The sequence below is a fragment of the Bufo gargarizans genome, chromosome 2 (genome assembly GCF_014858855.1).
Source record: "Bufo gargarizans isolate SCDJY-AF-19 chromosome 2, ASM1485885v1, whole genome shotgun sequence".
NCBI classification, from domain to species: domain Eukaryota; kingdom Metazoa; phylum Chordata; class Amphibia; order Anura; family Bufonidae; genus Bufo; species Bufo gargarizans.
Genome location: NC_058081.1, coordinates 110,893,274 through 110,917,438, shown reverse-complemented (window position 1 = coordinate 110,917,438; position 24,165 = coordinate 110,893,274). Strand labels below are relative to the sequence as shown.

The following is a 24,165-nucleotide window of genomic DNA, read 5'->3' as shown; positions in this document are numbered from 1 at the left end:
TCGGAAAATATAGAGCATGCTGCGATTTCAACTGAACGCACAAGTGATGTGTTAAAAACATCGCTCATGTGCACAGCCCCATAGAAATGAATGGGTCAGGATTTAGTGCGGGTGCCATACGTTCGCCGCACGGATCGCACCCGCACGGAAAACTCGCCCGTGTGAAAGGGGCCTAACTCTGCAGTGCGCTTAGTATACCTAATGTCTTCCATGTTGCCCCCTGGACATCAAATGCACCTCACTCTGAATACTGAGCCTGTGAGTGGCATCCCAGTAATATATAATGCCCCTCTTAGCGTATAGTGCCAAAACAAAAAACAAACCTCAACCAGGTGCACGGGCTGGAACACTCCCACCTTACTGTAGGCAGCAGGACCTGTGCTCCCAACATGATCATGTGACATCAGGTCCCGTTGCCTCCCATTTTTCCCTGGGGGTCTAATCTGTAAAGAAATACAATTGCTTTCCACCATATTACATTGCATAGAAACAGGAGTCAATTTATTAAAGGGAAGATGTTCGGTTGAACATGGTGTCTGAGTTGCAGGGTGCATGTTATAGAGCAGGAGGAGCTGAGCAGGTTTATATATAATGTTGTGGGAAAAGATTCAGTAAAACTTGCAATTTACTCTTAATTTCGTGCTCTTTCTGGGCTTTGAAGTCCAGGAGGTCCCATCAGTGATTGACCGCTATCTCTGTATACACAGTCATAGAGGGAAGGCTGTCATCACTGATGGGACCACCTCTTCAGCTCAGACACCATGTTCAATGCGAGTCTTTTTTTTTTTCCAGGTCAGGGACCGTGCGCCATATCACTGAATAAACAAACATAGTACCCACACAGTCAGTGTTTGGTCAGTGATTTCCATCAGCGATTTTGAGCCAAAACCAGGTGCGGCTCCAAACACAGAATAGGTGCAGGTCTTTCCCTTATACCTTATTTCTTTGGCTCACAATCACTAATGGAAATCACTGACCAAAACACTGTTGTGTGAATGAGGCTTAAGGTAACCACATAGTTTATGCAAGCCCTAGAAATGACAGTGTTTGCTCCATAAGGCTGAGTTCACACTTGGCGTTGAGCTTACTGTCAGAAGTAAAACAACAAAAATAAAGACAAATAAATAAATACCAGACAAAAAATAAATATTATGTACGATAATTCATGGAATGTGTGTTACTAAAATTAATATAAGCACTCGACATGAAAGTATCAGGCTTTAGTCACATACGTTTTGGATATTTCATAAAAACCTGGCTAAAATAGTGCAGCATGCAGCACTACGATGGAAACCCAGCTAACTCCATTATAGTCAAGAGGTCTGCCGATCGCACTTGGCATCAGTCATGTGATGGATCTGGAACTGCCAATATTTTCATTGTTCTGCTCCTATAAAAGAGCAGAACAATGGAAATAACAATGTAGATGTGAACGCAGCCTTAAAGGGGTTGTCTTACTTCAGCAAATAACCTTCTCTACATAATAAAGGCTAATACAATCCACTTACTAACTAATGTATGGTGATATTGCCATCTTTGCTGCTGGATAAATTTTTCCATCCTATTATACACTGCTTGTTTCCATGGTTACGACCACCCTGAAATCAATCAGTGGTGGCCGTGCTTGCACAGTATAGAGAAAAGCACTAGCCTATGTGCGCTCCTATGATCGCGGCCTCCAGAAAGGCCGGCACTTTTTCGTATAGTGGGCAAGCACGGCCACTGCTGGATTTCAGGGTGATCGTAACCATGGATATCAGCAGTGTATATTGTGATACAAAAGTAAATCAAGCCAGCAAAGGAGGCAATATGGACAATCACAATACATTAGTAAGTGGTTTCTATGAACTTTCTCTTTATAATAAATGCTATTAACTGAAGTGACACAACCCCTTTAAAGGGGTTGTGCCAAGTTTTCAATTAGCGTTCGAGTGTGAATGGGGGATAACCGAATGGTGGGGGTTCGATATTGAGAACAGGGTCCTGGTGCCATCATTTGATGTAGCGGCAGGTCGAGCATGAACCTTGGTCACTCCATTCATTCTCTGTGGGAGTGCTGGAAATAGCAGAGTACAGCACTTAGCCATTTCAAAGAATGAATGGAGCAGTAGGGTGCATGCTTGACCAGGCTCCATGAAATTGGGGGTACAGGACCCCGTTCTAAGGATCAGTGAAGCTACCAGTGGTCAGACCCCCAGCAATCAGTTACATATACTCCATCCAGTGCATAGGGGATTACTTAAAGGGTTTCTATCACCAGACATACTGTTATGTAGCTGACTGACATAGCGATGCGCCTATATCAGCACTACATAACAGTATGTTTCTAACATTAGTCCCTGCTGCCGTTTTTGTTAAAAAAAGCACTTTTATTATATGCTAATGAGCCTCTAGGTGCTATGTGGGCGTAAAATCAGCACCTAGAGGCTCCGTCCACTCCCCCTGTATTCCGTCCAGGTCCAGTGTTGTGCCCGCCCCGCTCCTCTTGATTGATGCCACTGTTCCCTGCATCGTTGGCGAAATCCTGCACCATTCACTTCGGTCTTCGGCGCAAGCGCAGTGAGTGAATGCCGCTCTCCTGATGCCGGCTTCCTCACTGTGACGTAGTCGGCGCAGGAGCGGTGAGGAATCCGGAACCAGGATCGCATCATTCACTCACTGCGCCGAAGACAGAAGTGAACGGCGCAGACGCGGGATTTCGCCAACGATGCAGGGAACAGTGGCATCAATCAAGAGGAGCGGGGCGGGCACAACACTGGACCTGGGCGGAATACAGGGTGAGTGGACGGAGCCTCTAGGTGCTGTTTTACGCCCACACAGCACCTAGAATCTCATTAGCATATAATAAAAGTGCTTTTTTTTAACAAAAACGGCTGCAGGGACTAACGTTAGAAACATACTGTTATGTAGTGCTGACATGGGCGCATCACTATGTCAGTCAGCTACATAACAGTATTTCTGGTGGTAGAAACCCTTTAAAGAGGACCTTTCACTACAATAAAAAAAAATCTAAACTAGGCATGCAGACATGGAGAGCGGCGCCCAGGGATCTCCCTGCACTTACTACTATCCCTGGGCGCCGCTCCGTTCTCCTGGTATAGGCTCTGGTATCTTCATATTTTCAGCTCAACTGGGAGGAACCTGCCGTCGTCTCATTCTCCCAGGCTGTAGCGCTGGCCAATCGCAGCGCTCAGCTCATAGCCTGGAGAGGTTTTTTTTCTCTCTCAGGCTATGAGCCGAGCGCTGCGATTGGCCAGCACTACAGCCTGGGAGAATGAGACGACGGCAGGTTCCTCCCAGTTGAGCTGAAAATATGAAGATACCGGAGCCTATACCAGGAGAACGGAGCGGCGCCCAGGGATAGTAGTAAGTGCAGGGAGATCCCCGGGCACCGCTCTCCATGTCTGCATGCTTAGTTTAGATTTTTTATTGTAGTGAAAGGTCCTCTTTAACAACCAGGCTCAACCCCTGTAACCTGAGCAATAGCTATTTTCAAATATAATACATGATAAATGTCATTGGCTGATTAGACGACTCCTTTAAAGGAGGAAAAACACTAAATGTGGTTAGTTGCTATGGGCAACAAACAAAACAATTTTTTTTTATAATGTAACTACTTTCCCAGAAGCACTGAAATAAGAAATGATGGTGGCCAATGAGATTTTAGCCTATATTTTCTGACACACTCTCCATATGCAACAACTTGATGTTAGAGGAAGTTCACAACTTTTCCTAATTCATCTCAATGTGGTAAAGAAAGAGAATTTCAGCTGTGTAAAAGTACACTTTTTAATTAAACAGATACAGCATATTTTTTTAAATACAGATATGAGTCTTGTAAAACATTACTCTGTATACAAAATGTCCTTAAAGGGGTTTCCAGGCTCCCGATATTGATGGCCTATCCCCAGTATAGGTCATGAATATCTGATCACTGCAGGTCTGACGTCTGGCACCCCCACCAAACAGCTGTTCCCACTACTGCACTTTAACCCCTCAACAGTCACTTTAAAATTGAAAAAACACTCCCGAAAATGTAACTTTTTTATTGTAGATTTTGAACTTATGTCAAATACAGTTGGCGCACCCCTTGGGTGACTGAAGTGCATTTTACCCCTTAGTGACATAACCAATTTTAGCCTTTATGACCAGTAACATTTTTCCCCCCTCCATGTTCCTGTTTTCTTATTTTTTTATTTCGCTGTAGGAGACCTTAAATTTTGTAGGATGAGTTGTAGTTTTTTTGGAACCATTTTCAGGTACATCTAATGTATTAAATAACTTTTCTTATTTTATTTTTAGGGGGAAAATAACACTCCCCAGCAATTTTAACATTATTTTGTGGGATTTATTTTTACAGCGTTCACTATGTGGTATAAATAACATAACTTTATTCTGTGGGTCAGTAAAATTATGATGCCATATTTAAATAGTTTTTATTATGTTATAATAATTGCAAAATAAAAATCATTTTTTTTTTACAAAATAATAGTTTCTTCGTGTTTGTGTTCCAAGACCCAGAAAATCCTTATTGCTATTACTGTAGTGTGTAAAGTTTATTGCTAGAGAAGCGGTTTGCTTATTGTATGGTAAAGATTGAGTGTCTGGTGTTACTTACTTCATGCTGTGATCCAGGCGCTGGTAAACGTCTGGGTCATAGCTTCAATAAATGTCCTAATGTGGCACAAAGAGGCTATTAGATAGGCAAGTGCTCTTATTCTCAATGAGGAAAGTATGTTTCCAGATTGAGGGAAGAGAGGGGGATATGTAGCATGCACAGAAGTTCATATTTGGGAGGAGGGAAGGGGGGGGTTACTATTTTACTGCAGGTTGTCACCTCTGCGCCCCTCCTGAAGGGAGGTGGGTTGTTTTAAACCTATTTCGGGCTATGTAGCAGCTAAACATATGTCCTGGTCATGTTTGAAAACTGACAATCTAAGCTTCAAAACAAGACCAAGATCAATACATTAGCTGCTACAGGTAGGGAGATATAACTTTTATTCAGCTATTCACTTCCAGCTTCTATCACTCCCGACATGATTTCTAAAAGACTATATCTCCCAATGTAGAGGAGCTAATGCTGCGATCCTTGTCTTGTTTTACAGCTTAACTTGCCAGCTTTCAAAGAACAGGACCATATCTCTATCTTCTACACAGCCCGAGATATGAAGGGTTAAAGCAACTGTACCCCTAACCCAGCTGCTGGAGCTGTGCTCGGGATAAAGGTATTTTTCTCAAAACATGAACACAGTTCGTGCAAATCTGTTAGGGGGTTAAACAGAGCTGGAAGAACAGCTCCTTCCAAAGTGTAGCGGCCGTGTCTGGTTACTGCAGTTCGGTTCCTACTCACATTAATGGGAACTCCGCACAACCACTCCACTTTGAAAATAGCTATGCTTTCTGTTGCTAGTACCTGCATCAGAGGCTGCAGGGAACAGCTGATCGGCGGAGTTGCATGCTGTCAGACCTGCACTGATCAGATACTAATGACTATCCGGAGAATAGGTCATTAATATCAGGAGCCTGGAAAAGCCTTTTGATCTCTACTTCCTTCTGGATATCAACACGTGTAGTTGAAGGTGCAAAATATCTATTAATTCACGTACTGAATATGTGACAATGAAAAGACATATATAGAGCTGACCGCAACATCACATCAGTCATCCTTATTGGCTTAACACCATTTCTAAGGAAAACATCATTGATAGCGTCACACTGCAGTGACCCAGAATAAATCTACATCATTTTCTGTTAAATCGATAGGTCACTAGATTTTCTGGATATGAAACATGCCCCTCCAAATCCAGGCATCACACTGAACATAGACGCTGAAGGGACAATTAATTCACTGTGTGCTCCATTTAAACTCCAGATAAGGGATACAATTAGATTCCCTTAGGGGCAGAAGAAGACGCTTTGTTTGCTGGCGGTCCAGTCCCTTATCCTTGCTGGTATTTTTCAAAGAAATAACACCAGCAAGGTGCTTTAACCTCACCCCCCTGCAGAGGGCCCTCTTCTTCCAGGTCTCCAGGCACATGTACCTCCTCCGTTACCGGTTAGAGGGTTATAACCTAATGGGGAAAAAATTGTAAACATAAAAAAACATGTTGTATGTTGGCATGGTTATATATGCAGAGTCATGGTAAGTAACTAGTTTCCTGTTCAGAAAGCTTTGTTCTGTAAGAGGACAGTTCTTGTGTGCCCTCTGCAGGACAATACGAGTATGACATGTGGATTTCTAAATAAAACCCTGTTAGTGCAAAATATCCCTATGTGCTGTGTTACAGTACAAAGCTCGGCCTTGTGTATACAGAGCCATGGGTACAGCCAGAGGATCAGCGGTGACACAATTCAGCGTCATTGAAAGATCAAGCTACACGTGCCTATAGACAACTATGGAGAGGAAGCAGGAGTCTAGCTGCCATGACATCTTATAAGTATAAGCAGCAGCATGGAGGACATAATACAGCAGTATTGAGCAGTGTAGCTGTGAATCCAGCACTGTAGTGATTCAGTAAACACTTACGATAAGCAGCAGCAGGATGAAGAACATAATACTGCATTACTTAGCAATGTCCAGAAGTGGATGAGATAGAAAACCTACTAAAACCAAAAGGTAAGGTCTCTGTGTGTATGTATGCTTTACGCTCACACTCGGAAGTTGCTCCCCCCTAGAGTGTTATGGGCTCTTTGTAACCTGATCCCTCAGTAAGGCTAAAATCAGAGGGGCGGGATAGAAGGGAGTGTGCCTGATCAGTGGAGAATGGGGCATTTTTCTCTAATAAGATTAAATACTAGCGTTATTATCCCCCAGTATTATTACTGGAGGCATTTACACTATATACACATGCATTACATAGTTCACTTGCTTAGCAATGTAAAATAACAACGTCTGGTTTATTTTATGGTTCAATATCTTTTTATTGAAATACAAAGTACATATTAGCATAAATCGTTTATCGGTTTCTTTTAAACCCCTGACCCATTTTCTACCACACCTCTCCCCGCTTAATACATACTGACCTCCACCCCTGAGAGGTCTCCGATCTGGTTTTGGCTTTGGAGCAGCTGATGATGTGGATGTGCTGGGAGCTGGCTCCTGAGGCTGCAAATGAATAAAAAGAAATATGCTAACAGTATAAGAAAAGAAAGGATAAGGCCCCTTTCACGCGGGTGCAATGCATTGCACCCGCACTGAATCCGGACCCATTCACTTCAATGGGGCTGTGCAGATGAGCGGTGATTTTTCATGCATCACTTGTGCGTTGCGTGAAAATCGCAGCATGTTTTATATTCTGCATTTTTCACCTAACGCGGGCCCCATAGAAATGAATGGGGCTGCGTGAAAATTGCAAGTATCCACAAGCAAGTGCGGATGCGGTGCGATTTTCAAGCATGGTTGCTAGGAGATGATGGGGGATGAGCAACCCTGGACCCCATTAAAGTCCATTCACTGTATTATTTCCCCTTATTACATGGTTATAAGGGAAAATAATAGCATTCTTAATGCAGAATGCTTAGTATAATGTCAATTGAGGGCTAAAAAATAATGAACACATAACTCACCGCATCCACTTACTCGCGCAGCCGGCATCGTCTCCTTTCTTCTTCTTCTTTCAGGACCTGCAAAAGGACCTTTGATGTAATCGCGCTCACTGCGTGGTGAGCGTGATTACGTCAAAGGTTCTTTTACAGGTCCTGAAAGAAAAAGAAAGAAGACGATGCCGGCTGCGCGAGTAAGTGGATGCGGTGAGTTATGTGTTCATTATTTTTTAGCCCTCAATTGACATTATACTAAGCATTCTGTATTAAGAATGCTATTATTTTCCCTTATAACCACGTAATAATGAAAAATAATAAAATCTACAGAACACCAAACCCAAACTTCAGTGAAGTCCGGGTTCGGGTTCGGTTCTGGGTACCACATCCAGTTTTTATTCATGCGCGTGCAAAACGCATTGCACTCGCACGGAAAAAAAAACCTGAACCTCGGAATGCAATTGCAGACAAAACTGACTGCAATTGTGTGCCTACTCGCACGGGTTTCCCGCAATGCACCCTGAACCCATCCGGCCCTCAACCGCGACGCCTGTGTGAAGGGGGCCTTAATCTCCACATAAGAGAACATAAACATCAATGGTCATTTACACACAAAGCGACCAGCATGCAGGATTCATATAATCCCGTGTGCATGCCATTTACTAAGGCTTCTTCCCCACTAGCGTTAGGCTTGTCCAGCAGGGGAACAGACTGCCGGATCCGTACTACAGTGTACCCCCATGTGCTGCCGGAAATCCAGCCCAGCCCCATTCACTATAATGGGGACGGGCGGGAGATGCAGCCGCAGCACGGCAAACAGCTGAATTTAATGATAACTTTTAATTAGCGATCTGTTGCCTCACTCTGGAGAAAAAGTACTTATATGTAAATAAGTTAACTGCACTGAGGACGGGCCCAAGCCACTCTGTGCACCATGGTTCTCCTGCTTCCTCTGCCAGTCCCTCCATCTCCTTCTTGATTGACAGGTCAGGTGACATGACAGCGGAGTGGCTGGCAGAGGCAGCAGGAAGAGCAAGGGTGCACAGAGTGACTTGGGCACATGGATTAACAGAACTTTCCACTGGAATGAAACAACAGATCTCTAAGTGATACGTCATCACATTTAACTGAGCTAGTCCTACAAGGCACTGTGCCTGGTTTAACCCCTTCCCGACATCTGCTGTACAGGTACACAGAGAAGACACCCGGGGCTAATGTTTGCGATCGGCAGTAATGCCGATCACAGACATTTAACCCCTCACATAACCACAGCATCTGAAAAAAAAAAAACAAAAAAAAAACAAAACAGAAGCACGTGCTTTTCAAGCAGGATCGCCTCTCCCTGGCTGAGATCGGGGAAGTTGTTCCGTTGAAATAACAAGACAGAACCTGTACTAGGCTTCTAGGTTTATTACTGGTGTATTCCAATTCAGGCCTGCAGGTGGCAGCCCTGTATTAGAATATACCAGGCATGCTCAACCTGCGGCCCTCCAGCTGTTGCAAAACTACAACTCCCATCATTCCTGGAAAGCCAACAGCTATCAGCCTACAGAAGGGCATGTTAGGAGTTGTAGTTTTACAACAGCTGGAGGGCCGCAGGTTGAGCATCCCTGGAATATACCAATCTTTTTATATTTTAATTAGTGTTAAGCGAATCAGGTTTAGATTTTTGTATCTGAACCAGATTAGTTTGTAAACTTAGTTAACAATATAGCCTCCGTGGTACCGTAAAATGTATGGAGGTCTTTGTGAACTTGCAGCAAATATCGTGAGACTTTTTTCGTCTCGCGTCTATGATGTGACACTTTGTTTATTCGCATAAATTACAGAGTCAAAATCCGATGCTGAACTCTACTTTCTGTCTCATTAACGAAGCAGAGTTCATCTTCGGATTTCGACACTAATTTATGTGAATGAATTGTGTCACGTCATAGATGCGAGATTAACCAAGTCTCGCGATATTTGCTGCAAGTTCGTAAAAGAGTTATGGCTCTATGAAGGAAGGGAGGGAAAAAAAAATATATGAAAATCACCATGTTAGAAAGGGGTTAACAGTGAATTTCCAGCTGACATTTAAGGGCATGACTAGCTGACAGAAAGCAAACCAAAGTTAAATATCAGGCTAAGGGCCCTTGCAAACGACCGTATGCCCTCCGATACATACGGTCCATGAGCGGCATTGATCGTGCGCACAGAATCATAGATTACAATAATACTGTACACGTCGGGCCGCCCGCGGGGCTATGTCCCACATTTATAAGATCATATGAGTGCGGGACAATAGCCCCGCGGGTGGCCCGACGTGCACAGCATCATTGTAATCTATGATGCTGTGTACTCCCATGCGCACAATCAATGCCGCTCTGGGACATATGGCCCGCTCACAGACCGTTTGTCTTGGAGGGCATGCGGTCGTGTGCAAGGGCCCTAATTGTGGATCCTTTGGTTGAACAACTGCAGCTGTGTCCACTTGCTTTAAAAAAACTAAACTTTTTTTTTTTTTTTTCTACTTCCCCAGATGCAGGCCAAATGGCGAATGTTCACGTTATGTCAGATTATTGCCAGAAACAATGTAGGAACAAAGATTCGGTGAATTGTCTGCAGTAACTAGTCTCACAGACAAAGAACCTGACCAATTTGTGGCCAACAGTAGGACATCAGTGTCAGACATTGACCTCATGTCTTAGGATTCTTAGGCCACCGCTGAGAAGCTATAAGCTATGGAGAAGCTAGCCAAGTTGTGTCCAGTCTTACCTGACTTAGGCGAGAGGTCGCCTTGTAACTTTTTCCTTCCTTCATACTCTCCCAGCTCTCAATCTTCTGACGCCTTTTCTCTTCTTCCAGCTAAAATGCAGCACACACAGTGAGGTGGTTAGAGAGGTAGACTATATGATGACTGTTACATATTCCTGTTTTCACATTCACATTTTAGGAGGACGCATGCACCAGCAGTTCTGCACTTGTGTCAAAAAGTGGCGCACTGCCTGCGATCCACATACATATTCTATTATGACCTTTGGGGTATGGCAAAAGGAGCACCAATAGAAGTTATTCTGACACCTAAGGCTAGTTTCACACTAGCGTTCGGCTGTCCGCACGTGACCTCCGTTTCAAGGGGCTCACGAGCGGACCCGAACGCTTCCGTCCAGCCCTGATGCAGTCTGAATGGATGCGGATCCGCTCAGACTGCATCAGTCTGGCGGCGTTCAGCCTCCGCTCCGCTCAGTGAGCGGACACCTGAACGCTGCAAGCAGCGTTCGGGTGTCCGCCTGGCCGTGCGGATCCGTCCAGACTTACAATGTAAGTCAATGGGGACGGATCCGTTTGAAGATGCCACAATATGGCTCAATCTTCAAGCGGATCCGTCCCCCCATTGACTTTCAATGTAAAAGTCTGGACGGATCCGCTCAGGCTAATTTCACACTTAGATTTTTTTTGCAAATATAATGCAGACGGATCCGTTCTGAACGGAGCCTCCGTCTGCATTATTATGATCGGATCCGTTCAGAATGGATCCGATCGAACGCTAGTGTGAAAGTAGCCTTAGTAGTGTTGAGCAATCTTGTGTTTTAAGTTCGGCGTATCTAAGAATTCCGTTATGGATTCCCCTACCACGAACCATAACGCAACTCTATGATGGCATGCACCACGGAAGCCTAAAGGAATGTCACAATAGAAGTCTATGCATCCAAGTATTGACATTAATCCAGTTTACTGCCTTGAGCGCCTTTCACACGAGCGAGAATTCCACGCGGGTGCAATGCGTGATGCGAACGCATTGTGCCCGCAAGGAATCTGGACCCATTCATTTAAAAGGGTCTGTGTACATGAGTGGTGGTTTTCACGCATCACTTTTGCGTTGCGTAAAAAAAAAAAAAAAAAAACGCAGCATGCCCTATATTCTGCGATTTTCACGCAACGCTGGCTCCATAGAAGTGAATGGGGCTACGTGAAAACTGTAGGGGGGCTTGCGGATGCGTTGCGATTTTCACGGATGGTTGCTAAGAGATGTTGTTTGTAAACATTGTTTTTATCACGCGCAAAAAAAAAAACGCAGTAAATCGCATTGCACCTGTGCGATAAAAACTGAACGCGAACGGCTTTGTTTGCGAAATCGCGCAGTTTTCAGTGCACACTTCCGGACACGCTCGTCTGCAAGGAGCCTTAGTCTACCAGGGACAATAACTTTTACTGCACTAGACCTGGGTGCTGATGAATACCATCTGACCGGATGCTAGGTGTCCCTGTAGATCTGGCTGCTAAATCTTAGGTTATCTGACGCAGTTCTGTAAGGCCTGGCTTAGTGAGAGCAGCACCCAGGCTTATAGAGAACATCGGTTCACACTGGGCACAAATGCTATGAATTTTGCTTGCAGTTTGTGCTCTGACCTCTTCTGCTTCCCATGATTCACGCAGAGATATGTATTATATCTGGCATCGTGCTCTGCTATGTTCAGATTCCCACAATCCAGGCTGCTACGAGCAGGAGAGGATGCTGCCAGGACCGCCATGTCAGTATTTGTATTGGGTAAACCAGCCAGCGGTTTTCACTGCCAACATGACTATTGTTACGCTGGGTGAGGAACCCTGGCAAGACATCTCCCCTCATACAGTATGTGCTTATTTACTAAAGTATAAGCAAACTTCTTCAGAGAAACCCAAAAAGACAATACGAGAGCCCCAGGGTGTGACAGTGTGGAGCAAATCTTAGGAAAAATTTGCCATTCTGCATGGGGTTCTGGTCCCCACCCTTCTGGATGGACAGAGTCACGTGCACAGCTACAGCCAATGACTGGTCTCAGTGGTGACGTGTTCCCAAGTGGTACATCACTACTAGGTCACGTCACTGCTGAGGACAGTCATTGGCTGCAGCAGCGCATATGACCCTGTTCGTCTAGAGGTATACAGGCTGGGATCAGGATGATTGATGAACGGAGACAGGAAGCGGGCACAGAGCAGTGAGAAGCAGAGGAGTACGATTTGTTTTTCAACCGGCACACATGCCACTGGGGACAGCTAAAGAAGACCCAAAGGCTGGACAACCCCTTGAAGCATAAGACAATAACCTCTACCCACCTGTCTCTGCTTCTCTTTAAACCTCTCGGCCTGAGCGTTGAGCTCCTCCTGCATCCTCAGCCTGGCTGCAGCCACTGCTTCCTGTCTTCTAACCACCTCATCCGGGTCTATAAAGAAAAACATTTACACCCTAAAGGTGACCAGACCGATTCTGCACAAAGGATCACACATTTGCATTGCTGCAGTGCTAATATGCTTATCATTGAGCTTTACATTGGGTGGCTATCATTACAATGGCTTAAGATCATTATACTCTGCATGTGCAAAAAAATAACTTTTTCTGATATGGAATAAAAGGAAAAAAAAATAAAAAAATCACATATTAAAAGATAAAAAAAAGAGCCAAATATTGCCTTACACTTAAAGGGAATGAGTCATCAGATAATGACCCATTGTTTAAATCATGAATTTATGTTAAACATATTCTCAAATAATTTGTTTAAAGGGACTGCAGCACAAAGTGTAGGTGACGTGATGACGTAGTGGACGTCGCGCTCCCGGCTCTCCCCGCTGCTCTGCTACCTCGCTGCCGCTTCGAGTATGCTGGCGTCTGTGTGCCGAATCCTCCATCTACCCTCTCAGTGACCGGGACCGTGTGATCAGCGCTGCTGCCTTTTGTCCAAAGCCTGCCACGCTGCTGATATCGGCTGTTAGGTTCAGGCTGCCTCCGGCTCTTTCTTGATTGTGCCGTGCTTGATGCTGCCGCTCCTGCCTCCTTTCCTGCTCTCCATTTTACTGTGAACAGTTTTGCAGTCTGGAGGTTTTCTCTCCTTTACCTCCGTGGAGTGTGCCTCCGGTTCCTGCCTGATCCGCTACCCCCCCTTGCTCTGATGTCAGTGAGTAACCTTGTGTTCCCTCATATCTGATGGTTTTTTGAAGAAGCTATAAGCTTCTCTCCTCTAGTGACTAACCTCCCTATAAACTGCTGACTCCAACTAACCTTGAATGGACTTTGAATAAGTTGTGTATGATTGCATATGATTACAAGCTGCATTTGATCATAAGATCACAAGAAAGCCAACTTTAAAGTCTAAAATATAAGCTGGAGAAGGGGGGGAAAAAAAAAAAAAAAAGGAAATAAGAGGAGAAAGAGTATAAAGAAGAGTGGACATAAAAAAAAAAAAAAAAAAAGGAAGAGTGAAAAAAAAAAAAAGGGAAGATAAACAAGAACTAAGAAGAAGGCACTGAAAAAAAAAAAAGGAAAAAAAAAAAAAAGGAAAAGGGGGATAAGGAAAAAAAAAAGGAAAAAAAAAAAAGGAAAAAAAAGAAAAAGAAAAGGAACAAAAAAAAAAAAAAAAAAAAAAAAGAGAAAGAGGGAGAGCAAAAAAAAAAAAAAAAAAAAAAGGTATATATTTAAAAGAGAGAAAGGAGGCGGAATAAGGGGAAAAAAAAAATCAAATAAATATCTAAAAAAAATATATTTAAAAAAATAAAATAAAATTAAAAAATAAAGAGGAATAAGATATGGGCCCAAAAGCCCCAAGGCGTTCGACCGATCTATCAGGTCAGAAACATGGGTCTAGAACGGCTGAACCAACAAAACTTGACCAGTTTCTGAAATCCCCAAGGGTCAATACGAGGGGCGGACAAAAGGAATTCTCTGAAAAAAAAAATTATGAATTAGAGGTAACTGAGCGAGAAATACAAAAAGGCGCTAGATACCCTGAGGAGGAGGATGGAATATTGGGGGAAGTTATCCCTGATGACAATTCGTCCCCGCTGGAAGAAATACTCCTAGCGGTTAAACAGAACGGAGATTTAATACAGGTGGTTACAACCCAACTTGGATCTATTCAAGTTGATGTGGGACTAATAAAAGATGAATTGACCAAAATGCGAGACAGACTCAACACCCTTGAAAGTTCTGTCACCCTTATACAGAAGGAATCCAAAAAAATAAATACGGAAGTTTCTATACTTAAAGTGGAAAATAATCTCCTGAAGAAAAAGGTAGTGGACCTTGAAGATAGGTCACGAAGATATAACGTGAGAATAATAGGGATTCCAGAGGGTGAGGAAGGAAAAAATCCAACCGAATTTGTACAGAAACTAATTCTTGAGAACTTTGGTAAAGAGTCATTTTCTCCTCTTTTCATGATTGAAAGAGCTCATCGGGTCCCAGGAGGAAAACCAATTCCAGGGAGACAACCTCGGACAATCCTTGCTAAGTCACTGACTTCAGGGGACAGAGATGTCCTCCTGAGAAGGGCGAGGGAATCCTCACCGGTTGTGTATAACGGGATTAGACTGGCCTTTTTTCCTGACTTTTCGAAAGAAATACAAGAAAAGAGACGCACATTCATGATTGTTAAAAAGAAGCTAAGAGAGAGGGATATTAAATATTCTCTTATATTCCCGGCCAAACTGCGGATTATTTTTGAAGATAAAACTTTTTTTTTTGATACCTCAGAAGAAGCCGCGGACTGGATTGAGCGAAACAATCGATGACTCAATTGGGTTATGAATTGACGGGAATAATTAGTAATATAAGGGGCTCATACCCCTAAATGTAGTCTTCCTTGCTTCAAAATGGCGGTGTGGGGGTGGTTGACTGGGGGGAGGGTCGAGGGTTGGTCATAGGAAAGAAATCTACTACAATATGTGGTGGGTTGCCTGTGGGAGGGGGGTGAGGGGGGGGGTTGGGTTGTGGTGCGTCAAAGTAGGTGTGGTTCCCTTTTTTTTCAGTTTATTATTCTCTTTTTCCATCTTGTTTTCTCCTTTTTCCCTCTCTCCTAATCTTCCATTTAACCATTGTTGATGACGATGATTAGAATTTTTTCTTGGAATGTACGTGGTTTGGGGGAAAGAGGTAAGAGACAAGCGGTTTTTGACTTGACTCAGGCCCATCTACCAGCAATAGTATGTTTGCTCGAGACCCATCTTACTGAGGAGACCACTAGAGTGGTCGACAGGGGATGGGCTGTGCATACGTATCATTCTACCCTCTCCAATTACTCGAGAGGTGTTACGGTGTTGATACATAGACTTATTGACTTCGTTTGTGAGGCATCCTCTGTCGACCAACAGGGAAGATTTATTTTTCTATATTGCAGGTTAGGGGGAGAGTTATGTATTTTGGCCTTTGTCTATATCCCTCCGCCATTTTCTCTTCTGGTTCTTAACTCTCTTCTATTATTCATGGATAAATGGCCAGAATGTCCAACATTGATTATTGGTGATTTTAATTGTGTCATCGATCCTTTACGTGATAGGGTCTCTATGAGTGCTAGGGGTGACAGTACGGTCCAGGGGTCCCCTCTCGCACGGTTCTGCCTGGAGGCTGGATTTGAGGACGCTTGGGAATATCTGGGACAGGGGAAAAGGGTTTTTTCATGTTTTAGTAAAGCCGGTAAATCATTGTCTAGAATTGACCTAGTACTGATAAATAGCAAATATATGAAATTGATAAAACGAATGAAATATGAAACAAGGTCAATATCTGATCACTCCCCGTTAGTACTTGAATTATGCTTCTCTCAGGATAGATATATATCAAAACCTCCTTTTAGACTAAACCCTTACTGGCTATCAGTCATAAAGACACATGAAATAATTCGAAATGAAATAGGCCGATTCTGGGATATCAACGACGGCTCAGCAAAAATTCAAGTGGTATGGGATACCTTTAAGGCGTACATGAGGGGATTGATGGTTAGTAATATCACGAATCTTAGAAGAGAATATGGAAAAAAACAGAAAAATCTAGAGAAACATGTGATCTTAGCGACAGAATCCTTCCATATAAATAAGACGGAGAAAAATAGGGAAAATATGCAAAAAGCCACACAAATATATGCTAATTTTTTACTGGATAAAGCTCAACAGAATCTTTTCTTTAAAGGGCAAAAATACTTTACTGATTCTGGGCGACCCGGTAGGCTACTCTCCAGAGTAATCTCCAATCAACAACCTAAAAAACATATAGAGAAGGTTCGAGTGAGGGATGGTAGAACAGTTACTGGTCAGGGTCCGGTGGAGAAGGCCTTTTTTGATTATTTTCTTGATATGTATAAGGCTGATTCTAATATTACAGACGATAAGATAGATCTCTACCTAGATAGGATTAACTTTTCAACTATTACTGAGAACCAAAAGAAAGCATTAGAACTGGAGGTCTCAATTAAGGAACTTGAGGGAGCTATTAAATTATGTTCACCTAATTCTACTCCTGGTTCAGACGGGCTTCCATATGAATTTTATAGCAAATATGGGGACTGTATTTTTCCTAGATTACTGGAGGTCTTTACTGAATCAATGGAGGATGGGAGGTTGCCAGATTCAATGATGGAGGCTACAGTGATACTAATTCCAAAAAAAGGCAAGGACCCTCTAGATTTAGAATCTTACAGACCAATTTCACTGCTTAATGCAGATGTAAAGCTTTTGGCGAGGGTCCTTGCTACAAGGCTCTCTGGGGTCATCTCCTCCATAGTCCATCCGGATCAGAGCGGTTTCATTAAAAATAAGGGTACACATTATAATCTACAACGGCTCTTTTCTAATATCCAGGCCCCTGGGGGGACCGCCCGCTCCATCCTGTCATTAGATGCCTCTAAGGCCTTTGACAGGGTGGAGTGGCGTTTCCTCTGGAAGGTTCTTGCTAGGATGGGCTTTGGAGAGAGGTTTATACGTACTCTTAGGCTATTGTATGGATCTCCAAGGGCTAAATTGAGTCTTAATGGAATTTTGAGTAGCAGTATCGAGTTAAACAGAGGCACCCGTCAGGGTTGCCCACTATCTCCCTTATTATTTGATATATATATCGAACCCCTTGCGATGGCCATTAGGCAGGACGATCAGATCAAAGGATTTGGTACGCTAGGAACACAAGATCGTATCTCACTATATGCAGACGATGTTCTGTTTTTTATAGATCATACGGAAACCACTCTCCCTAGGATTATTCAAATGGTTAAATTATTTGGTGAGGTTTCTGGTCTTCTTATAAACTGGACCAAGACTAGTCTGCTTCCAATAGACCCCCTACCACAGAAAGAGATTCCTGTTACACAGTTGGATATTGTTGATACTTTTCAATATTTGGGTTTGACGATATCGCCTCGGGTCGAAAATTTTGTAGAACTTAATTTGATCCCCATAATAGTAAAGATCAGAGCTAAAATAGGAATTTGGCTGAAACTTCCCCTATCTAGAGCTGATCGAGTTTCACTAGTCAAAATGGTGATATTACCACAATTGCTCTATGTGCTCAGGAATACACCTATTTGGATACAAGACAAACATTTTAAACTTATAGAGAGACTAATTAATGATTTAATATGGGGAAGAAAGCGAGTTCGAATTAAGTTGGAGTATTTGTATAGATCAGTGGAGTGCGGGGGTTTAAATCTCCCCTACTTTAAGGGATACTTTATTGCAGCCCAGCTATTGAGGTGCTATGAATCAGAGCATAGCGCACTACTGGGGAAGTTGGTAAATAGTCATGCCCACAATAATATTTTTTCCTTGTTGGAATCTGGCCTATTGAAGAGCTATGAGCAAGGCTACAGAGAGACTATAAAACTACTCCTTAAGGTGTGGGCTACAACTAGGACATGGTTGAAAGTTAAGGGTTCACTTACATTTACGCCTCTTTGGCATAATTTGTATTTACAAAGGCTGGATGAAATTGCAGCTGACACATTTTGGCAGAAGAATAAAATTTTATATATCTCACAGGTAGTTAAAGATAGAGAAATTAAATCCTATATAGAAATGATACAAAATTTAAAAAATCTTTCATGGTTTAGGTATTTCCAATTGCGTTCTGTGTTATCCAGCTTGGATGATAAGCGGCTGTTGGATATAGATAATGTATCCTTTCTGAATGATTGGGTATCAGGTACACATTCCAGAATAAAAATTTCAAATATATATAAGTTATTACTTAAAGCACGGTTTAGTGACATACACTCTCCAGGACAAAAAGCGTGGGAGGTGGACTGTCCGAATGTACAAATAGAAGGGTGGGATAATATTTTTGGGAATCTATCTTCACTATCCCAGAACTTTAACCATGTCCTGATACAATTTTATATCTGCCACAGATTATATATTACTCCATTGTGGATGAACAAATGTGGGTTAAGAGACACGTCCAACTGTCCCAAATGTGACACTGTAGGAGCAGACTTTCTCCATATGATATGGACCTGTCCAGAACTTATAAACTACTGGAACGGTATCAATAACTATATTATGTGTAAACTAAAAATTCGAATTCCTTTTGAACCACAAGTATTTATTCTCAATGATCTCTCCAAATTAAAAAATCATAAGTATCAAAAGATTCTTTTGAGTAGAGTATTGATGTTGGCTAGAGTTTTGATCAGCCGCACCTGGTTTGCCCGATCTACTCCAAACAAAAACACATGGATAAATTTAATTGATAAGGTAATGAACTATGAAAAAATTTTATACAGACGGAGGGAAAATGAATATCAATGGACCAGGATATGGGGTGGTTGGAGGTCTGGTTAGCTGAGATCAAGTTGTTTTATATATAAGGGTCCTACTTTGACGCACCACAAACTGGGAGGGAGGGAGGGGAGGGTTTTCTAAATATTTTGAAAAGATGAGTGGAATATACGCACATATAATCACTTGGGTTACTAAGAATTGAGAGACTGTAATACATTTTTTATTGTAAATGTTTTGTAGTTTTCCCAATAAAAAAAAAAAAAAAAAAAAAAAAAAAAAAAGGGACTGCAGCACTTGTATGAGCGCTGCCTTCTCTTCATTGTTTACCAGCGCACCATCACAACTGCAGCGGTGAACAGTGCAATTACAACTCCGCCGTCCCATTCACCTCTATGGGACGTTCCCTCCTGATCACTTGACTAGGAAGGAGCTGTTCCATTGAAGTGAATGGGATGGCGGAGTTGTAATTAAACTGTTCACCGCGGCAATGCTGGTCTCTTCAAACAGCTGATGGGCGGGGATGTTGGCAATTGACCCCCCTCTTTCACCTATAATTTTTGTGACATTTTGGGGGGGGGGGGGGGGGGGGGGGGGGGATTGGGTAAAAAAAACACTGAGATTCAGACATTTTTTTCCCCCTACAGAGAATGCCAGAGCACACGGTGATTAAGAAGACAAAAACAAAACACCATGGACCTAAAAAAAGTGAAGAAAACAAACATTTGTACTGCTTTTCAGTAGCTGCATTTATTTGTTTTATGCATTTATATAGCGCTACTATATTCCGCAGCACTTTACAGACATTAGCATCACTCGCTGTCCCAATGGGGCTCACAATGGGTTTTCTCCCACACTCTTTGGAGTGTGGGAGGAAACCCAACCGAACACGGGGAGATCATACAAACTCCATGTGGTTGTATGACGACAAGTGATAGCAGAAGCCATTGCTCATCTTCATACTGTACAGGCTTCACCTCTAAGGGCAGGCAATTGTTGGGAAGGAGCACTTCCTTTCTGAAAATCGTGTGCTCAATTGTTGCATGAAAATTACAGCTAGCGTCTGGATGTATTATTTTTATTTATTTATTTTTTAACTAAAATGCGCAGCAAAAACACCATAGAAAAAAAAAGACCTGTATGCAACTAATGAAAAAGATTTAAATACACAAGACGTTCCTTTACATGCAACCAAGGATATAATAGATGGGCATCTGTACAGATGAAGTAGTTATGCAGGCTATATAGACTGATAACCTATCCTTAGAATAGGTAATAAATACTGGCTCGGTGGATAGGTCCGACACCTGGGACCCCCACCGATCAGCTGTTGGAGAAGGCAGTGGTGCTAGAAGGCTTCTGTGTTTTTCCTAGGCCAGTAACGACATCTTTATCGGTGACATGACCTAGGCGCAGCTTAGCCCCATAGAAGTGAATGGGGCTGAGTGCGATACCAAGCACAGCCACTATACAATGTACGGCGCTGTGCTTAGTGAGCAGGAAGAATCCCGTGGCAGGAGCGCCGGTGCCTTCTCAAACAGCTGATCGACGGGGGTCTCGGGTGTCGGACTCACCGATCAGATACTGATGACCTATCCTGAGGATAGGTTATCAGTAGTAAAGTTTTGGAAAACCCTTTTAAAAGGGGTTGTCTGGCCGGTAAAGTTATTTTAAAGGGAGGCTCAGAAGTGATACTCAACTTACTGATTTCTTCCCGGCCCCTCTTGACACACTCCTTGAAATTGAACATTTTCTGTTGCAAGACGCCAAGCTAGATATAAAACAGCCTAACCCCTGCCCCTTGAACAGACTACCTCACATTCTCTTACACTGAAAGGGAGACAAGAGGGGGGCCAAATGGATGTCTCCTCGGACACATATGGACACATTTTTTAATACAACGGGGGACAAAGAAGCATATAAGGGAGGATATTATGGTAAGGCCATTACTCTAGTATATCAGTACGCCATATAGCTAATATCCCACTTATCCTGGACAGCTGCATTGTGATATGATGTCTCAGCAAATCATAGGCCATTCTGCAGAAAACAAAAAACTCAAGAAAAGCTGCAACAAATACCTTCTGTGGATCTGGGTGCAGATGTCAGCAAAGAGCTGAAGTTGTCCGAGAACCTCTGCTTCACAATATACAGTAATATACAGCCCAGCAGGATAAACCAGCCATAGCTCGCCAATGTGGTGCCAACTGCAGGAGGAAGGAACATGATGAGAAATGGCTTCACCCCCCACCCACCCATATACATGGCCTCTTCTCACTGCACAACTCATCAGTAACACATTATGTGTAGTGAACATATTCTATGTAAACCTCAGCAAAGCTCCCAAAGCATAAGGTGATCAAGTCCCTATTATCCTAAGAAAGGTCAAAAGAGTGTGTTTTGGGTCTCCTTGTGGGCTGGTATGGGGCAGTATGCCTCTTTTTGTTTACTGCCCTCTCCATGTCTTGTTATAGCACCAGGGAGACTATGCCTACCCGCTGCCCAGTCAATAGTGCATTTACCAGTGACATCAGATTACATTAGCTGTGAATGCCTGGAAATGGGTAATATGTGCAGCGGGTAAGCGGGGATGGATGCACTAGTAAAACCACTGATCCTGAGCATATGATGTGACCGATACTTCCAGCTGCTGACTGTTTCAGGCGCACCGAGGCGCGATCCTTCTGAGCTCCATGAACCCATAGCTGTCCATAGTGGGGTAACCACCAGCTGCATTGCCCACTTCATCAGGGTTAGGAGCAAGCCAGGGGACCTGCACATAAGAGGTACTGGCACGGCCACTTATAGGGTAGGAAGGATGAGGATGAACCCAACGATCAAACCCAGGCCATCAGAGAACCCACCTATAGGCTTGGACTCCGCCAGGTGGGTTCCGGCCTGCTAAGGGACCTCTACCCTGAGAGGTGTTAGCAAGGAGAGGCCGGACACCCCCCAGTCCTAGTCCCAGCCTTAGGCTCTAAAAGTTCTTGTAGAATCTCTTCAACCCAAGAGCAGGGAACCTCTCTGCGTCTATCCCCTGTAGGGACCAGAAGAACACTGGTGGGTGGAGGTGGGAGGGACCTTTTAACCACTCTGTTTCCTGTCCCAAGAAGGTCTTAGGGGAACAACCTCCTGTTGTGCTGTCATGAGGGATTAGCTGGAAAATATCGGTGTGTCTTATGGGGCAAATACTAATGAGGGCTCATGAGTACAGGAGGACCAGGAAGCGGTGAATGCAGCACTCCCCATGTGGGCTCTGTACTCACAGCTTCCTGGTCTTTTCCTGCAGGGCTCCGCACACTGTGGTCTGATTGAAGGTCTGAGCTGCAGTCTAATTAGCATTAGGGATCTGATCTGAGATCTGATTGGGGGTCTGATCTGAGCTGAGGTCTGATGTATTATATTTTCATTATTTTTCTCCTCTAAAACCTAGGTGCGTCTTATAGAGCGAAAAATACAGTAAATGTATTGGATTATATAGGTGAACCACAAAAGCAGAGGAATAATCGGATTTAGTAACTTTGTTTAGTAAATTCGTGGGTGGGGGCACCCTAATTGCCCTCTGCGATCTGTGGGTAAAATAGTAAAGCTCCAGAATCTGCGGTCATGTAATAAAGCTGTATGGTGAGATACTATGCTTGACATATTCGCAGTCCAACTATGTTTACCGATCCGGGTTCTGAATGTCCTTGAGGTGTCTCCCACATACTGGAGACCACATATTCTGAAGAACAATCCAAAGAGGGGGGGGATCATTCAGGAGAACTGGCCAGAATCCGGCGGATCTCCTTGTGGGAATTGTTACAAGTAGTTAATAAGCTGTATCTGAACAAGCCACAGGACTTCTGGAACAATGGAAGAGATTTATCAAAACTGGTGAAAAGTAGAACTGGCTCATAGCAGCCAATCAGATTCCACCTTTCATTTTCCAAAGGGGCTCTAAAAAACTAAAAAAAAAAAAAAAAAATAGGAGGAGGAATCTGACTGGGGGAACTAAGACAGTTTTCTTTTACACCATTTTTGATAAATCTTCCCCCAATGTTCTTTGGACAGATGAGACTAAAGTGGAGATGTTTGGCCATCTATAATGCACAGTGGTCACACATTAGGCTTGTTTTGTAGCCACCTGGGCACCTTGCAGTCATTCAGTAGAGGATCATTTGCATATAATAAAACCTCATTTTTCTCAGTAATGTGAGCACAAATGAACATGGGACCAACACAGATGCCTTTAGCTGCCAAGAGCACATGTAACAGGCCAGCCAGCGTCATAAGTACAAAAGACCTAGGTTTCCCACGACCAGGGGTGCACCTAGGGTTGCCATCCGTACGGGAATGACCTGGACAGTCCGGGTTTGTAATCCTGTGCCCGAGTACAAGCCTTTCTCAGACCTGGGCACAGCGATCAGCTGGGAGTGATGCGATGCTAGCCCAGCCTCCCTCCCCTCTGTTGGGGTTTGGCTTTGGCTTTAAGAAAAAGGTGGCAACCGTAGGTGCACCACCAATGAGGCCAGGTGAGGTGATCGCCTCAGGCAGCACCAGGTAGGGGCAAGAGGGGGGGGGACGCAGAAGGGCCATGGGAAATGAGCGTTTTCATTGTGGCAAAGGGGTTAGGTTAAGAAATTGGCATTGGGGGGTGCGTTGCCGGTTCAGTTTTTGCAGCAGAAAGGCTAGGTGCACCCATGACTGTATGTACTCCTATGTCCATGTATCAGATTTGGGGGTTTGGCGCGCGGTGTCATTGGAGGTCTTCAGGATGTCACCTAGTCTCCACACACCTGTTACCATTATCCTCTACTATCAGGCACATTGCTTTATGAGCAGCGCCCTATCCTGGTGGTATCCTCGGGGTCTTACTGCCTGCAGGGATGGATGCGCCCCGCTATGTCGCCCACACCCATGCTGGTTACACTCCCCGTACCGACCTGTCCCCTGGAGGAATTGGCTCCACTCCACCTCTATATCAGGCTTGGCAGCCGGGACATCCTGGTCCCCCAACTCCATGCTGACTGTGCCAAATCCGCAAGTCCGGCTTCTTCTGTGTGTTTATTCCGCTCCAGCCAAATAGCCAATGACAGCTCAGGGTGACGTGTCCCTGTCTGACTGACGTCACAAGCAGGCGCCCTGGAGAAA

The 24,165-nt window shown here is 43.7% G+C and overlaps 1 protein-coding gene across 1 annotated transcript; it reads right to left on the bottom strand.

The window, feature by feature from the left end:
• Positions 1-3,771: 3,771 nt before the first annotated feature.
• Positions 3,772-24,115, bottom strand: SELENOS (selenoprotein S). Its single transcript, XM_044279407.1, has 6 exons — positions 23,958-24,115; positions 21,114-21,239; positions 12,616-12,722; positions 10,294-10,383; positions 7,024-7,105; positions 3,772-6,071 (listed from the first exon to the last, which is right to left on the bottom strand). The coding sequence occupies exons 1-6, from the start codon at positions 24,034-24,036 to the stop codon at positions 5,992-5,994; spliced, it is 564 nt and encodes a 187-aa protein (XP_044135342.1). The 5' UTR covers positions 24,037-24,115; the 3' UTR covers positions 3,772-5,991.
• Between the last annotated feature and the right edge of the window lie 50 nt (positions 24,116-24,165).

Excerpts from the sequence above, each read along its gene's own strand:
- SELENOS (XM_044279407.1), bottom strand. The coding sequence starts at position 24,036 with ATGGAGTTGGGGGACCAGGATGTCCCGGCTGCCAAGCCTGATATAGAG. Across the intron at positions 10,384-12,615 it reads TTAAAGAGAAGCAGAGACAG|CTGGAAGAAGAGAAAAGGCG; the intron begins GTGGGTAGAGGT and ends GCTGCATTTTAG. Across the intron at positions 7,106-10,293 it reads CGACCTCTCGCCTAAGTCAG|CCTCAGGAGCCAGCTCCCAG; the intron begins GTAAGACTGGAC and ends ATTCATTTGCAG.